Source organism: Egretta garzetta, unplaced genomic scaffold (genome assembly GCF_000687185.1).
Source record: "Egretta garzetta isolate BGI_Z169 unplaced genomic scaffold, ASM68718v1 scaffold383, whole genome shotgun sequence".
NCBI lineage: Eukaryota > Metazoa > Chordata > Aves > Pelecaniformes > Ardeidae > Egretta > Egretta garzetta.
Window position 1 is genome coordinate 624,147 of NW_009259100.1, and position 18,558 is coordinate 642,704.

Here is an 18,558-nt window from a genome sequence, read left to right on the forward strand (position 1 = left end):
TATCTCAAAACCATTATCAAGTTGCAGAGAGAAAAAAGGGCACAAACCCCATTGTTAGCAAGTATGACTATGGATCTACCAAAGTTGATAAAGTTGGTTGGAATGGCCAGTGTCATATGGGGATCTCCCACAACACCCTGACATCTTTCACAAGGCTGTGGTTCCCTCACTAGCACTAACAAAGTTGTAACCCCTTTAGAAGAAATTTACCCGGCAGGTGCCTGGTAACAGGTCTCCAGATACATGCTACAACTGATGGAGTTCATGTTATAGTGTAAGGCGATGTGTCATTTGTGAGAAGAGTGGTCCAAACAATTTTCAGTCAGGAGTACTTTTCCTTTGTTAGAAAGTTTGAATTCAGAAGAATTAAAGTTTTTATTTCTTTTTCCTTTATCTACTTTGACATGCATTTCCTTTACTTTTCCTTCATTGGTAGCCACACAGCTGGTTTACTCCCCAGGTACACCCTTGAAGAAAAGAATTGCTTTTGCTTGGTAACCTCATGCCTGAGGAGGGTATATCTTTCAGCTGAAACTACCCATATTAATCCTCATGGCACATGAAGAAAAAAATGAACCAAAGGAGAGGAGGAAAGACAAAAACAAAGTTTGGCAGGGTAAAACAGTAGGATCGGGTAAAGTCTTTTATTCTCTAGACATCGCTGTGGGTCATTGCACTAGTGGATTTGTTTTTCCCTCTGTGGTTTCTGTGTTTCATATTTTCTGCAGGTTTCCTAATCCTTGATTGGTAGGAGGCAGGGAGGCGTTGAAGGAGGCTGGCGTGTTGAAGTGCTAGTTTGCTGCTTGTTTGAGGAGAGCTCTGGATGGCTTTCATCATTCACAAGCAGGAACTGAAATCTCTTTGCACTGCTTTGTATCTAATTTTGTTTCAAATAAATTAGCAGATATGACCAAGCATTCTTTATAACAAATACTGTGATATTCCATTGGTGAGCTGTCCTATTTGATGGCTTAGTAGTCTGTCTGCCTGCCTGAAGAGAAGCTGGGTAATTTTAATAAAATTAAGTCTTGACTATATTGCATGTGTCCCACCATTCATAGTCACGTATAATACAAAGCCAAAGAGTCTTGGGGGGAATTCAACCACATGTATAGAACTCTTGAGGAAAAAAAAGTACAGAGCACAGAAGACTGACAGCGAGAAAGATGGGGCCTTTCTCATGTACTGTACTATGGTGATAAGGATGTGAGAATCAAGTGTATTAGTCAAGGACGGTGCAAAGAAGTGCAATAAACTGTTTTAGGTTGCAGAGTTGCCATTAACTTGCCCAAGGTGATTTTCAATGGGATACACCTATCCCACTGTGATAAAGCATTTCAGATTATTGTTAGACCCCTTTGCTTTTATTTTGAAATAAAGGAATTTAGAATAAATAACATTCTCTGTTCTCTCTTTTTACTAACCTTAAAATTATTGCAGTGAGTTTTGAGTTGTTTAAGGAATTTAAGTTATTTGTCCTGAATTTCTCAGAGAAAGGAAAGTAGGAGCCATAATAAAATAGAGATAAGCAATCTGTTTACCTCCATTTAGTTTCAACGCTTGTCTTCTTAATAGGGAAATTTTAGGAAACTCTCATTGTCCTCTTTCTTCTTCCTAGTGCAGTTCTGGCTTGAGCTTTTTGAATTTTTTTTGCACAAGAAGAGCTAAGTGTCATTCTGAGAAAGCTGTCATCTTTGTTCAAGGCTGCTGGTGTCTGAATTTGTATTATACATTAGCTTTTCCTTACAGGTTTTCAAGGGCCAGCTGACTGTACTTTATTTCAGTTAATTTTGAATACTCCTATTTTATGGCTTGGAAGAACAAGGAAGTATGGCTTGTCTGTTTACTTAAAAGGAATAAAAATGAACATCACAGCCTTAATGTGATTTTTAAGCAGTGTCAATAGGCCTAGAACACCATATTAATAATGACAGAATTCTGCACTTCTGGGGCAAATTGTGCTGGCTTTATTCATAGAAGACGTTTGGTGGCTTTTGTGGTAACATTTTGTCTTGAATGCAGTGAAATTGGCATTTCAGGTATACGAACAATTGCTTTTTTAAATAAAATTTTCAGAGCTTTTGTTTTCTTTTGTGTTTTTGATTGTTTGGGGGTTTTGAGTAGAGGATTGAAATGGGACTTGGGAGATCTGTGCTGAACTCCCTTGTCAGACTCAGAAGTCTGTAAAATATAAGACATTCAGCTTAATTCTTCTGTTTTCATTTCCCTAGCTGTGAAATGGGAATAATGCTACCTCCTTTTCCCTAACATTTGGTCTGTACTGTCTAAATAATGATCTTACAAAACCTCAGGGTGGACATCCATTTAACTGCATATATATTTGTCAATGTAGTTGTGAACAACAACAAGACATGTATAGATGCATTTTATAAGTAAAGGTACTTAATTTGAGCCTGAAGTCTCAAACAATGCTCTAAAACTTTACCTTTTTATTTAAAATATGGAATTACAAAATTCTTTTTCTTAGCCTATTGCATGGTCTACAAATTTTACTTAATTTCTTTCAAACAAGTTGCATAAGCTTCAGTGATTTGCTCAGTGCAGTATTTGTAAGTAGTATAATTAGAAAGATGGGCTTTTATACAAGCTAGAATGACTCCCTTAAAATAATAGGCTTTATTAATGTTACTACTATTAAATGGGAAAAGACTTTTTTTCAACTACAAGTAAAACTTGTGGTAATTTGGGGAAAAAAATAGCTCTTACAGTATACTTTTGGAGTAATCTGAGGTACGTATCGTATTGCGCTAATAACCATTAATAAAGTAAAACTTAGTGCACTTGAAAACATATTCTTCATTATTAAAGAATTTGCCTAGTTGAGAACTTAGATTTTCCTTGTACTAAGGTATTCTTCAATATCTAATCATCAGGTCAAGTTATTATCTTATTAAATTTATCCTTTTAAGTTTTCTGTGTGTCACCTGGGTTTACCATGATTAGAAATTAAGAAATAATGCATTACAACATATTTGTTTTCTGCAGTGCAAATGTTGTAGTTCATATAATCTGCCCCACGAAAACTGAGCAGCAATAGGTAAATACATTGTGAGATACCACATTATGTCACTTTTCATTCTTCTACTTCACTGAAAGAATGGTGAGCTTTTTAAATGGATAGACTGGTGACAAACAATGATTCTGATGGACAATGAAATGGGAGCGTGTTCCAGCATCTCAGGGCCTTCATTGCAAACTTGTCTTTCTGTTTCAAGGGAGCTGCAGCTGGAGTGCTTTTGCTGATCACAAATTCAGTGGAGTGGTGTGGGGAGCAAAATGATCCCTAAAGTAAGCACTGAGGGCTTCAAAGGTCAAACCCTACATTTTGAAAGTTATCAGTTATCACTAGTGCAGTACTTAAATGTTCATGTTAGATGCTTTCCTGTGAAATGCTTGATTCAAGTTTCCTGTGGTCCCCGTGCGCAACTCCACAAACTGCATGTGCAACAAACTACTCTAGTCTCCAGTTGACAAAGCTGTATTTGTGGCAACATCTGTCAAGAAAGGTTCTAGACAGAAAAAAAAAAAAACAAAACAAAACTGCCCCTTTTTTGTGTTTACTGCTACTCTGAATTTTAGCAAGTACTTGTGAGCATTATAAAATGCATAGACCCAGTGTCCACTAAATCCCAAAGTCTGTTCTGTGCAAGGGGAGAGGTTCAAGAGGAAGGGTGAGGGCTGCCTCTGCCCAGCATGCTCTGCTTGTTAGAGTCCCCATGGAAGGTGACAGAGGTGGGGTTTGTGTAAATATCCCTGCCCAGACACCTGACCCACAGCACTGTGTGACTGCTGGCTGGAGCGTAGACAGACGCACCTGGGTGGGGAGGGAAGTCGCAGAGCTTGTCACTGCTCTCAGCCCTGAGAACTTGTCCTCCCTTGCCATGTCCTTCCTACCACATTAAGGCACTTCCTTCCCATCGCTTCTTTCTTGTCACCTGCCTGAGAGCCACAGGTCCTTGTTTTCTGACAGCCCGCATACCTGTCCTGGGCCAAACCTGGTGGAAAATCAGCCTTTCACACACCCGTAATCTTTGTGAGCCCCGCTGTCGTTCTGGTGCACAAAATAAATGAGATATTCAACAGAGGAGATTTTTCAAGATAATTAAGGGCAGTTAACTTTTTCTTCCTATTTCCATGTCAAATGAGATGGTATAATCAGAAATAACTTGCTACTACACCTTTTTTTTTTCACATTCATCACTTTTTTTTTGTGCCATGGGGTATTATCAGGTCCTCATTGTAAAGGATGAACTTTTAAGTGATTTGGGATGACACCATGCTGCCAAATAGTAAGTACTAATTTTGAAATGGAGTTTATTCTTTTGGGTTGTGTCCTTAACTTTCTAAGGATAGAATTTGGGCCAGGGACATGTAGATACCAATATTTTGCTTGCCTCTGAAAACAGAAGACATTGTCATTTTTGCTGTAATTTTGTAATACTTCATCCTCCTTTATCTGCTACTGAAACCTATTGCTTTCAAAATAGGAAAAAGGAAACCCACCAAACTATCAACCTTTCTGTAGGAAGAGAGGATTATTGTTTTTCCCGGTTCCTAACTTAGGAAAAAAGAGCAAGGAGATCAAAATCCTAGTATCTCTTCAGACTTGATTTTTTTCCCTTTGTTCTGACTGTGCAACCAAACTATGTTTAATCAAACTTTAATGAGCTGTCCCACATCTTCTAACATTTAACATAATCTATAGTCCCATGAAACGTCTTAGAATCATAGCACTATGTGAATTTATTTTCTTTTCTTTCTAAACTGCCTAGCCATTTGAGCCCAGCTGTAGGTCTTGCATTATGAACTCATCTACCTGAAGTCTCTAATGGTTTTAACTAGGGATCTAGATCTACATGGAGCTTTTGTAAAAGGGTTTGGATATTTTTTAATGACATCTGATTTGCTAGCAAAAATGTCAAGCACATAATTGCCATTTCAGAGTTTCATAAATCTGAATCAATTAGTAAAAAGAACCCCTTGACCTCATGTCCGTGAGCCTTCACGATCATTCAGTCTAAGTGCTAAGGAGCTATTGGCACATGATATTCAAGCTGAATGATCCTTTTGTTCAGTCCCGTTTTCTCGGAGTAAGGCTAAATGCAGCTCCCTTTGAATTTAAAACCTTGCTAAATTATTTAGTACTACATACCGCAGACTGATTAAATTTTGCACAGGGGTACTGAGATTGTTTCCCAGGTAGGTCATCACTCAGTTCAGTTTACCACTTAAAATTTCTTTCATTCTCAGTCAAAATACAGCAAGGGCCATCCATCATTATCACTTTGTCCTTTAATTTTTCTGTCAGCCTTTGTCAAGCTTGAAACAAAAGCCTTTACATTTTTATCAACTGCAGCTATTGTTGTCTGAATTGTGCTCAGTCATCTCAGAATATCGGTTGTGTTTTTACCAAACAAGTCAAATATTTTCAATAGGTCAGATCTATCTTTCACATAAGCCCGCTAAACCAAACAGAACCATTTCTCATTTCTTTGGAAATGGAGAGTAAAAATGCTTAGGGCCAAATCGGCAGTGAGACTAAATTGTCCAGGCTCCCTGCACTTAAATGGATGAATGTCTTCCACCTTAGTAAGAAGAATGTGGCGTCAATTCAAGAAAGAGAGAGAGGCGAACAGGAAATTTTGATCAGGCAGGGCTTGACAGTGTTTTGAGCCAATCTTGTACAACACTATTCTGCCCCTTGTGAACAGACTACATCTGTGCCTCTGCTAAAGAGCAGCCTCCAGACCAAGTCAAGCATTGCATGCTCCTCCTTTTCCCACTGTCTGCTCGCAATCAGCCATCAGGTTACCTGCTCTCTGCCTTCACCTTGCCAGTGCTCATGTTGCTCGATGGCATCCTAACAGACAGTGGTGGCCATGAAGAATGCCTTTCTAAAACCTTCCCCATACTTTTCTCTGCATCCACTGAACTGTGATGTTATGTCAGGTGCTCTCTGGAAAGAGAGTTCTTGACTGAGCATTTGCGGCTCAGCTCATACCTCTCTGTGCCACTAGAGAGAGGTTAGGAGCCCATCTCTTTCATTGAAAATCCAGTTCAGGTCTTACCTGTACAACCTGTGGGAACATACATGAACAAGAGTTGGGACTGGAGTCAGTAACTCCCCTTGGCATGAAGTCTAACCCCTTTTCTATTTCCAACAACTTTTATGGATACAATTAGTTCTCTGTGAATTGTTTGTATTTCAGAGGTAGCAAGGTGATGAAATGAATGCCAACTCAAATACATTATTGAATTTTTGACTGAATGTCTGTCAACAAACATTCATTTTAGGAATGAGGTTTCAAAACTGATGGTGACAATTATTGCTTCACTTCTAGATCTCTGAGCATGGCTTTTCTATTTTGTTCGGTTCCCCATCTGCAAAATATAGCTATTTTCTGCTTCACAGGAGGCTAAGGATTAATACCTTAGTATTATTGAAATAGCAATCTGGTGCATTGATTTGGGTATGGCTACTTGAATTAAAAAGTTCCACTCTACAAGGTTTCTTGGTCATAATGATCCTTGGTATTTAGTGGCATGAGAGTCATAAACAAAAATTTGTTTCCAGCTGAACATTGTGTACAACTAGGTTCAGAAATTGCAAGGCCAGAAAATGGAATTAAGTTTCACTGCAACACAGGTTTCTTGGGTAGAACTCTCTGAATCCATTCTGTTAAGATCCTTCTTGACAGAGAGCTCAAGAGGACAAATCTATGTCGTCCCTTTGAGAGCGCGTTTCTGAGAAGCTGCCAACAGAGAGCTCTGGATAACATAATATGTGCTTCACCAGTCGTATAAGGTACGTGTGCCCTGCAGTAAAAACAATGACCAAAAAGTCCTACAGGACTAGAAACAGGTCAAATTGTAATTCCCTTTTCTGGCATGCAAATGAAACAGCACACTCTCTTTAAAACACACTGATTCATATGCCCTAAACAGAAGCCTGTGCTGTTGAGTATCAACTTATACTTGTAGTCCAACTGATTTGGGGAACTACCAAACCCGCTTACCTCCTACACCTACAATACATGATGAGAGAATGAGGGGCACTGCACACTTTTCTGAAGTGCATATCCTGCATTCTCTTATGCAAAAGCATTTTCAAAGCAAAGATAAATAAAGTTTTCATGAGAATCCATAAATCTGCTTGGAAGAACAGATAAGGAGCCTTTCTGTCAGACTCAGTAGGACTGAGCGGCCCCATACATGTAAATCTTTCAAATATGGGACTTGGGTGTTTTTCAGGATGCTAATTTATGCCTGGATTTGGGCTGTCCAAAATCGGGTTTAAGGATGGCATATGATCCGAGAGTTCCAAACTGTGCTGTCTGGAGAGCTGTGAGCTATTCTGTTACTTTACACGCACATTGCTCTTGCACCCTTTCCTGTCACTAAACAAGCGATTCTATCGGGCAGAGCCTCAAACCTAAGCAGGTAGGAACCAGGCATTTCTAGAGTCCAGAGCAGACTGAGATTTCATTGCTTGGGCAATGCAGCGCTCTTCAGGCTGCTGATTTCTGGTTGCTATCTTGTACTGTAGTCTTTGGGAGCAAGTAATTGTAATGCTGTGAGCAAAGCAGACCAACTGCAGTCATTTGCATGGTGAATTTCACCTTACTCTGCTAAGGAAGAAACAAAGCCAATGCTACTGCTTGTATTTACATTTCTTTTGAGGACTTGTGTTTTTCTTTGAGGCTTCTGACAAGCTGCCATTTTGATGTTTGGCATCAGAGTTTGTGACTTTGATCAGGAAACTAATTTCTGCACAAGCTTTCATTATTCTTGATCTGATCAGAAAAGATGAATCTATCACATCTGTATTAAAACACTGATATATCCTAGTTCTTGTTAACTAGTCTGTTTCCTACGTAGCCTTTCTTTTAAAATAAGAAATCTTGCTGGAAATACTTCAATCAGAAGAGAAACCAGAAAGCGGTGAACTTCTAAATTCACCAGTGACTCATTTAAGCTATTATGTGGTAAAATAGGTAGACAGTGTGTTCACAGAATGGAAAGCACTGTCATAAAACCATAACTGTATTTGCCAGTTGCGGTTAGCTTGCCATTGCATAGTCTTAAGTGAATGGCATATTTAAGAAAAGTAATTAATGGAACCTTAAGTCACACTAATTAGGTTTTACGTACAAGACTGATTTGTAAAGCTTTCCTAATAAACAAGGCTTTGCTCTCCTTATGAAGTAGGTGGGTTTTTTCTGTTTGATTTCATTTTTAGCAGATACTTATCAGGGAAGGAGTTTCCCTTTATGAGAAGCAATTGCATAGATCAGTAAATGTGACATGTATCTTTTTAAGATGTTAATTTATTTCTAATGCTTGTTATACTCAGTTCTATTTAATTATTGTGGTACTCACAATCCAGGTAATGTTACCATTTTTTGTGGTGATTAATATGGCTACACTGTGGGGGTTTTTAAAAGCCTGTTTTAATTTTTCTGACTTGGGAATATTTTGTACTGAGAAACAGATTAAATATCAGTGTACAACAGATGAAAGAGAGATCTCATGCCGTTTTCTGATGGCTTTGAAAGTGGAAAATCCCACAAGTATAGATTCCAGAGAGAATAGTGCTGGTGTTTATCAAAACCAGAGGAATACAGAAAATTGTAGGTGACTTGTAGATATTAACTGACAAGGAGACTTTTGAAGTGGCAAAATAATCTGTCATCCAGTATGAAAATAAGGTAAGCATGCTAATTTGAAGTCTTAGGAGAATAGTTATGCAATGCTGAACTCACGGCCCCCGTGTCTGAAATGTGTCGTTGTAGGGCTCAATACTGTAAAGCTCTGAGCTACTTCAGCTTCCATTGATTTCAGTCAGAATTAATGGTACTCAGAGACCAATTGCATTTCTTTCCACTGCCAGGGAAGACAGATCAGGGGTCAGATTTTTACTCTTTTACTGCACTGAATAGCACCCTTCAGAAATATTTTCACTGAAATCAGTGTGGAAAGGGTTACTCACCATCAACTCCTGAGAAACTAGTCCTTTCCTTTTAAACCTTCAGTATAAATAATCTGAAAAATGTCAGATACTTCTTCTGTCTTCACGGAAGTGCTTTTCCCTAGTCCTCTTCAGGGCTTTTGTTTGTTCTTTAAAACCTGCAATCACCTTATAAGCAAAATGATACTCATCTTTATTGCTTTTGGCAGTGTAATCAAAGTATTTTCTATCTGTACATCTGCTTCTGTTCTGCTCTGTACTGGAGCATTTTGCAACAGACATTGTTGGTTCCTCTGCAACAAAGCAGCGGCACACCTAAGGGTGGTGTACCTGCACTTACTTGATCAAAAGCTGAAGGGTTCTGTAGAATGCTGTCATCAGAGCTATGCAGTTTTTCTGACTTGTATCGCAGGGTTTTTAATAGTAATATTATTAGCATTTCTGATTTTTAGTTCTAAGCTGTTTTAGAGAAATACTGATGTGTGTATTAACAATAAATTGTAAGTGTTAAGGATGACTGAAAGATGACTGTGCCTGCTGCTTAGGGTAAAGATTTTGAAATATACTCTGCTCTGGATCTTAGCAGACAACTGTGTCTTAAACAAATGTGTGGGAAGAAGAAAAGCAATCCGGAAAAAGCAGCTCTTATAGTTAGTAGCATTTTCTCCCTTTTCCTTCCATTGAGTCTGTCTGAAATTGGGTGTTTTAACATACAGCCATTTCTCGTTAACATGTGTGTGTTTATTTTAGCATGATGGTGTTGTTTTTTTCATCTCCCACTCTGACACAGCATGTTTCATCCGTATATGGTTTCTACTATATGAGACATTTAAAATGGCTCAGTGAAGAAATGGATTCTTGTCACTTAAACCGTCACTCTCCAGATCTGTGGAAACTTGGTCATTTTAACAGTGTTTTAAATTCTGTATGCTTGAAGATTGACTATTAAAATTGAGAGTGATATAATGTCAAGAATTTAAAGGTACGCTGTTGTACCTGTAATAATTTATGTTAATCATGTTTTAATTTAATCATTTTCTACATATTTGTATTTACAAATTCAACCACTATTATGGTTTTCCTTTGTTTGCATGATATGATTTTATTTTATATTTTTTTTTCCACTCACCAGATGTTTTCAACACTTTGCTTCCCACTACTGTCATCCCCTCCCTTACCACTGCAACAGTCACAACCACTGTAGCCTTAACAGCCAGCACAACCACATCGGCAACAGCCATCAGCACCAGAGGTACAGTATGCTTCTTTGTTATGGCCTGAAAAACACATTATACATAGGAAATTATAGGTTTGATTTTTAAGAAGGATAGAAATTGCTAAAGGAGGGCTCAAACACTTTAGTTCAATATATATATATTTAATAGAATAATCCACAGGATGGTACATGGTTAAGAAAGATTTCATATGACCTTGAATATTTTCATTGCTCTAGCAGTGTGTATGTGAACTTTGACAGGATGCTTAAATTATTTGTATACATTTGCATTTATTTTTTTTTAAGGTTAGTAAATTAACTTTAATGTAAACCGCAAGCAAGCTATTTTTAAATAAACATGACCTTTTAAGACTGGTTATTTTGGGTGCTAATGTTTAAAACAAGATAGGTGTCTCGGCATTGGAATTACTCTTGATGCAATCTCACTTGATAACAAAGAGGCATCGCATTACATCACCCTTGTTAGTCTTTTACAATTATGGTATTCCTAACTTAGGGGTGTCTTTATCTTACAAGAACTATAGTAAATGAGCTGAAATTTCTCTCTCCCCTCTCAGCCCCCCATCCTCTTGCATTTTTGTCTGTTACAGCTTTTTCAACGTTTCTAGTAATGATTTGCTTTAATATGAGCGAAACATAAAGTGTAATTTTACAATTGTATTTAGTGACCGATCAGGTAACTGTTCAATAGTGAAGATGTGTGTGTAAGCTTTCACAGTTTATCATCATCTGGGTAGCTAGTAATCTTTCATGGTGAATGAAATGGCACAAGGTTCCTAGGTGGTCTGTTCAAGGCTTTCGTTGTGCAAGGAGAGAGGAAATAATATTCACTTACCACACTGCAAGTATTCACCTGATGAGGTATAATTACACCAGGAAATTTAAGACAGAGTTATGAAATCTTTTCTTTCTGGAAGCATTGTTACGAGTCAGTTGTAGTGAACTGCCTAACTTGCAAGAATAAACTGAGCTAAATGCAAGTCCATTGTATAAAGATTGTGATAGTGTCAGATCACCCAACTTCTTCCTCCATACGGCATTGGTATTTTAATATTGTGGCCTTCATGTAATAAACTGACATCAAAGCTGAAATTACATTTTTAAGCTTTAATATTACCTATAGTGTGAAGAATATATTGCTGGTTTAGTGAAAAAGAGAAAGAGTGCTCTAGTAGGCCTTTCCCTCCAGAAAAAAAAGGATAGACCGTGGAAAACAGCCCAATGCTTACTGGTCTGAGTAGTTGCAAGAGGAAGGTTTCCTGAAAAGGAACAGAATGACAGGAATCATCATGTCTTTATAAAAGAGTGTTTTGAGTCAAGCAGCAGAAGCTTCCCAGCTTTCTGAGGGCTCAGATACTGGAAGGACAAAGTGTTTGGTGTGCCATGTTGGTGTTTGCTGTCCTTAATGTTTTCTTCTTTGTGTCATGTGGCCATAACTAAACTATGTTGCTGTTGTGGTTGTATATTTAGTGTACCGGTGTTATTAAGGCATTGTGTTACCTTTAAGTGTGGTTTAGGACCTCACTTTCTTTTACTTTGAAGTGTTCATTTTCACCATTTGTGTTCCTGGCATCAAGAGAAAGCTCTGGAAAAGAAGACCCCTTTTCTAAGCTTCCACTCTAACACTTAGGAGAATGCATGCAATTTGATGCTACAGTGACAGCGGTACTGCTTTAAGAGAAAGTAAAAGGAGGAAATCTGGGTGAAGGTGATCAATCACTAAAACATGAGCACTAACTTTTACCAGAAAAAGAAGTGAATGCAGCAAAATGGCTGAGAAGATGAGACCATTTCAACGTCAAGGAACTGGTTGATATGGTCTCTTGGGCAGATGATCTAAGAGACAAAGGAATGTGGGAAGACTGTTTTTTGAAAAGCTTGTATTGCAAGGAAAATGACAGTCTATCTATCTCAATGCAGAGGAGAAATAGGACATGTGTAACAGACTAATGAAGTTGTCTCTCTAACAATCCTAAGAAATAAAAAATCATAAACATGTGAAAACAAGAGATTACTATAAGCATAAGTCATAGAGTATATCAGTGTGGAAGAAACAGGAAACTGGGCATAAAATCAGAAACAACCAGATGCAAAAGTAACTGCAACTAGCAAGGTGTGAGAAATTTAACAAAACAAAAAGATTTAGAAATGCATTAGATGAAAGACAAAAATGCAGAAATGTAGTGATCCTATTAATGAATTATTAGGACAAAGCTGAAGTAATTGGTGGTTTATCAGCAAAGGATGACAATTGGAATGCTGTTTCTAATTGGGGTGTCACACTGAAAGATGACCACAAACAGAGACAGATCAAAAAACATGGACAGGAAGTTTAAAGATACGCTCTGCAAGGCGCCAGTTCGTTTGGTTTTGCTTTCAAAAAAGAAAAGTCAGTATGACTCTGATGAAGAGTAATTTTCCAAGTTCAATGGGGAAAACAAATTCACTGAATTAATGGCAAAGGCATTTCATGGGGAAACTTTCTAAATGCATACGAGGCAGTGATGTGTTGTAGCTATTGAAGTTCTATGACTTCCTTCATCCTTGCTTTCTTTAAAGACGCTTGATTCCCATGGAAGAGGGAAATGGGCAAGATGCTCTCCTCAACCTCTCCTATCTTTCCGGGACCCATAAACAAACAATGTTCACAAACTTACAGTGAAAGTTGTGAATGCAGATTTCTGCCATCCTGAAACACTAGACTGAACCTTATCTAGATTGTCAGAGCACCTACACACTAAAGGTATAAACGGCATAAGAGCTGTTTTGGAGAGGATCAGATTTTCAGTAGTATCTGTTTCTGGCTGAGCCAAGAGTACCATATAAACATATTTTCCTTTGACCCTTCTGCTTCTTGTTCCAGTAAGATTTTTGACATGAAGGAGTATATAAGGACATAAAATTGAGAAGCTATTCATATATCTTCAACCTTCAAAATGTTTTTTTTTCTAGTGTTTTGGCTTCCAGGTACATTGGAAGCAGCATTTATCTTTATCTTACTCTATTGGATCTTGTTTGATCATGCCTTAAAGAAACAGAAGTTTGCCCCAGATCATAGGGTAGTACATACCAATGAATAATATCTTTGAACTGGATTTCCAATAGCTGACATAATAGTCTTACTGGATGGATTTCAGTAATTCTATTCTAAAATTACGGCTTTATATTTATGAATCACCTCGGGTAAATTTTATAAGACATTCCTCTATTCTGCATGACTTGAGGATATGTTACTGCACATCCAGTCACAGGAGATGTCTTTACAGGATATGATACAGGATATAAAGAGCCCAGAGAGTCTGTAAATCTAAGGCATTTTACATTATGATGACTGTACCGCATCATTACCAAAAGCCTGAATTAATGGGAAACTAAAAATTCTCCAAACTGTCCTTAGTTAATTCTGGAACTGTGTGACCCATCTCTTTCTTAATTTGCATGGCATTTAGTAAACAACATGAAAAAAAGCTACTGATCCAGTTGGATGACAGCATGATAATTCATAAACATCCTGTTTAGTCAAACTTTTCACTTTCTCAGACAAACGTATGCTTGCTTTTGTGCTCAGTCCTTCAGGAATTAATTATTCTTTTACTGGTACATTACCTACTAACTCAAAATATCTAAACACAATTTGATGCCAGTGAAGAGTATTGCCCTTTATATATTTGTCAAGGGTATCTTAAAACCTAATAACCATGATGGGGAATGTACGACAAAATGAGGATAAAATGTATGAGAAGAAACAATTCTAGAGGACTATGGAAAGAATAATTATACACTGTATGAGTAGTTTCCTCTCTGTCAGATTTATGTAATATTATTTGTGAAAGCTGTGCATGGGTCCCTGCTAGTGTTCCTTTTTGTGACTGGGAAGAGGCACAAGAGGATTGTGGATTTACCCTCAGTAGTGAATCAAGGGATGCCTCCCTCAGAGAAATTCTTTGTTAGCATAAAGTTACTTTAGATGGTTCTGTGCCAATCCTTCAAAGTCCTGTAGGTGGAGGAGGAGTGTGATTAACAGTCTAGGAAAAGCCACCTCAAGTCAGAGCAGCTCTGTGTTTCTGGATTCAAAGAGGAGAAAAGCTTGCGCACACAAATGTTTATAAAACACTCCCACAGGCTGGCATTATGTTAATCACACATACACCTACAACCTGCAATTTTTTAAACTTAAATCCTTTTCCCATCAAGAAAAAAAGAAGTCAAAGAGGTCATAAAACTTGGTAATTTTGACTTATTCTTATTACTGAAGGTTGAAATCACACCAGCACCCCACAAATAGGTACAAAATTAACATTGCAAGAACATCCCAAACTCAAAAGATAGATCCATTCAGTTCGATTGCACATACCAGGGTGATTCAGTCTCAGCTGAGTCACTTGTATAATGACTGTGCCAGAATGTTCAAAGCTTTATATAGCAACGCCTAAAAACATCTCCAAAAGTCATTGCGTATATCAGAGAGATGATGCTGCTCCCAGGCAGCTGCACTGTGAAGTTCAAGAGTTTATTTAATAGTCAGGGTGACCACAAAGCCAACGAATGTCACATTTATATATGAATGAAACCCCTGCTTTATTATACTCCACTTTGCTTTCATTGGTTTTGACTCTGGTATAAAAGAAAGATTTCTTAAAGGAGATCTCCTGAGCTAAATTTAGAAGAAGAGTTTACAGTGGATTAAGGAAGGGTTTGAGGTTGTGATCATTTTGAAAACTATTGTGAATTCAATTTAAGTGAGAATATTTCTATTTAATAGCATAGATTTAAACCATCTTAGCTGAAAAATTACATTACTTTCTTTTTCTCCCATTTTTACCTTGGAGTCTATATGAGGGGGAAAAAAAGGAAAATGCTAGAATACCTGTTTTATTATAGGCAGTTTAAATGCAGGAAGTACATGGACAGTACTTGTAGTCCTCAGGGGTTTTTGTATCAAAAAAAAGTTAAGCATTGCCAGTTTTTTCCTTGTGATTTCATTTTTCTTTCACGTAATCTGGTTGATATAATTCAGCACTTTGAGATATTGACAGAGAAAGAAAGCAATGCAAGGAAAAGGTATAGAATATGTGAGGGACAAGGGAGATAAGGGTAGACTTATATCTTAAATATACTTGTGTATGCTTACTCACATTCAACTCTGATAATAAAAAAATGAATGCTGTCTAATGTTAAAAGCAGTTTTGTATGACAGCATGCTAAAAGCTACTTGGTTTATATACTGCTTTATAGCTGTAGCAGTAACATAAAATCTAATTTGTGTCTGTTTTTACTCAAACCAGGTAAGCAAATGACAACTTTCCAGTTTTTAGTTCTTCTTTCTCATCTTCCCTTCTCTTTCAATAATCTCCTACTGGTTTATCCAACTTCTAGATTTCCCAAGAGACCAAACAATTTGAGGCTCAAACCAACAGTTCTTTAGATTATTTTTTTCCCACCAGACATTCAAGGAAGCCTTTAGCACCCATCTTGCAGGAACTGCCAACTCTTGATTTTATAGTGACTTCTTTCATTACCTTTATTTTTCATTCTGCTTTTTTCCTGGCTGTTTAGAAGGTGTGCTAATAAATCATGGTAAATCTAAGTTAGACCACAATGAAATCCCAAACCTCTTTTACAACCCCCTTTCCCTAAGTCTTGAAACCTCCGGGGCTGTCTCTCCTCAGAGCTATCTGTTACCCAGGTGAAACATCCGCAAGCTACAGCTGAGCAGTAGCTGGAAAACCTTCCCTAGACACCATCTGCAACCAGCTGATAAGAGAGGCCAGGAGTAGAAAGCTCCCTGCCATTCCTTGGCACTCGAATGGGCTAAACAGGGGAGACGAGGAAGAGAAATGGTGTCCAGTTTCCCATGGTCCACTACTAGCTAACTGGTGCAGAGGGGAGATGCAGGAGTTTAACACTGTCTGCCTCCTTTTCCATGTGCTCTCTGCTACCAAGGGCTCCGACATTGGAAGAAAAACTCCACAGCTGTGTGTGTATGTGGCCTCAGCTCATCAGCGAGCATGTGGCTCCTTGGGCCAAATCCTAGGCTTCAGTGCAACTGAGAGGACCCAAAGCAGAAATCCAATGTACCCAGAGAGCAAGATAGCAAGATTTGAGAGTCATCATTTTAGGATCAAACAGTTGATTTTTTGTATCAAAATATACCTGTTATGATGAGATTCAAATGTGATATGGAAATATGAGGAAATTAGAAGTTTAAAAAAAAAAATATATTAGGCAGTCCTGCACTCCTCTGTTCTTCTGTGGTACTTGTGGGATGCATAAGAACTATGCCATGCACAGGGGGATCCAGAATACTTTTGCCCAACATGAGCAAGGATGGTGAATTGTTACTACTTCTGTCTGTTTCTTTGTAGATCCCTCAGTACTTCTTCTGACTCCTGCAGTATATACAGCTCATTTGGTTTCAGCTGCTGTTCAAGTTGCATGACTTTTTCCAATTTCTAGATTTTCTGGAAAGAGAGAAAAACAATAGGATTAAAATAGATACAAAAAAACCCAAACCCAAAACCTTCTATAGTGTTGATGCTTAAGCCTTATTTTGCCAGCTTTTTCTCAAGAAATTGTTCTAATGTGTACCTGCCCAATTGTTCTTCTAAGGTGTCTGTGCCTTCTCTGGCTCCTGAACAGGACTTGGAGTTTCTAAAATTTATTTTCAAGAGACTTAGTAGCCCCCATAGTGCCCATTTTAGGGGAGACAGAGTATTTGTTCCTTTCCCTAAGCAACGTTTAATTAGGGTTTCATCCCACTAGTCAGGCTTGGTGGTACAATTAATGCTGCAAATTCTCAAAGCTCACAAAATTAAGATCAACAAAGGAGATTGTAGCATCTGTTCTAACTCAAAGGATGCTTTGGTTTTTAGGTCTGATACACAGCCAGGAAAAGCCTTCTTATAATATCATGAAAGTGGCTTTTGAGAATATTAGTGCAGTGGGTCATGTACAAAGTTTTGATAGATGGAAAAAAAATTAAAATTAGGAGTCCTCAAGTGTTTGCTTTAGCCTCATGGTATAAGGTAGCTCCCTGTAGCAACAGACCAGCACCCCACCACCCCACCCCCCCTCCAAAAAAAAGAACACCACCAAAAAAACCAAACCTCAAGCAGTTTCTTACTTTACTGGGTAGATTCATACAGATTTTGAAGTATGTCCACAGAGAATCAGAATCACGACAAAAGGTTCATACTCACATGCATGGTGTTCACAGACCAAAAACATTCTAGCTCCAAGCCAGAGGCTGTACAAACATAGTATGAAAATAATCTATCATTTTTGAAATTAAGGCTAGGTATTTTGGATATTGTTGCATCCACAGAAGATATCTTCCCGAGGAAATCAGAGGAAATAGGACAACAGGGCAGTAAGTAGCATCAGTTAACTGATGTTACTGCAGTTATGAAAGGAAGTACTTTTTCATGCAGTGTGAAACTAAATGTGAAACTGCATTATCACTACACGCTAAAAAAATGGAAATATCCTGATGTTTATATTGTGAGCAGACCAAATTCAAAACTAAGCATTTCTGTGTGGAATTCCCAGTACTCAAATACTTTTAGAAGATGCTTTATAGTTGTAATATCAATCCAAGAGTAATCCTTGAGTCAACATGCACAGCACTAAAGCAGTCTAGCCACAAACAAAAATTCTGGCAACATGACCCACATCATGCTAGTTACCTCAATTGCCGTGAAATGTACTTGGGCTTTTCAATGTTTATCCTTTACAAGCTAAAGCAAAGAAATATGCAATTTAGAAAATTGCAGTTTTCTCTGCTTAACAGCTATTATGATGTAAGATGAAGACTGTCGTCATTATTATACGTTATTTGATCATATTATTCATGAAATGAGGCTGTTGCATTCTGGAACAAATAAACGTAGATTTCATACTCTGAATAGTTTGCCATGTAAATGAACATCATAAACGAGACACAGTTTACAACACAGGCATGCTGAATACATGAAAGGAAAGGAAATATCACAATATCATATATTAGGAACCTGCTCTTTGTGTCTGAAACAAATATTTCTAGTGCTAACAAATCCATCCAGCTGTCAGCTTGCAGTAATGAAGTATGCAACTTAAAAAGTACACAATGATTTCCAGCCTTGATGGATTATCACTTAACCCAAAATGCAATGCTGTACAGATAAGTATCACAATTGGTTGATGGTCTGATAAAGATTCCATTATATAGCTGAACTCCTGAGAGGCTTCAGCAATGCGTCAGGAATTCAAACATTCCTAACCTGAGCTCTGATCACACTGGGGTTTTTTTTCTACTGCATATGAATTATGCAGTCTAACAGTCTCTATTGTAAGC

At 37.8% G+C, this 18,558-nt stretch overlaps 1 protein-coding gene across 1 annotated transcript in view; it reads left to right on the top strand.

Moving 5' to 3' along the window:
* The window catches only part of CADM2 (cell adhesion molecule 2), a 178,970-nt gene that overhangs the window by 124,903 nt on the left and 35,509 nt on the right, over window positions 1-18,558 (top strand). Inside the window, exon 8 of the mRNA XM_035890745.1 lies at window positions 10,122-10,241. Within this exon, the coding sequence (XP_035746638.1) occupies window positions 10,122-10,241 (120 nt within the window). The remainder of the gene's footprint in view (window positions 1-10,121; window positions 10,242-18,558) is intronic.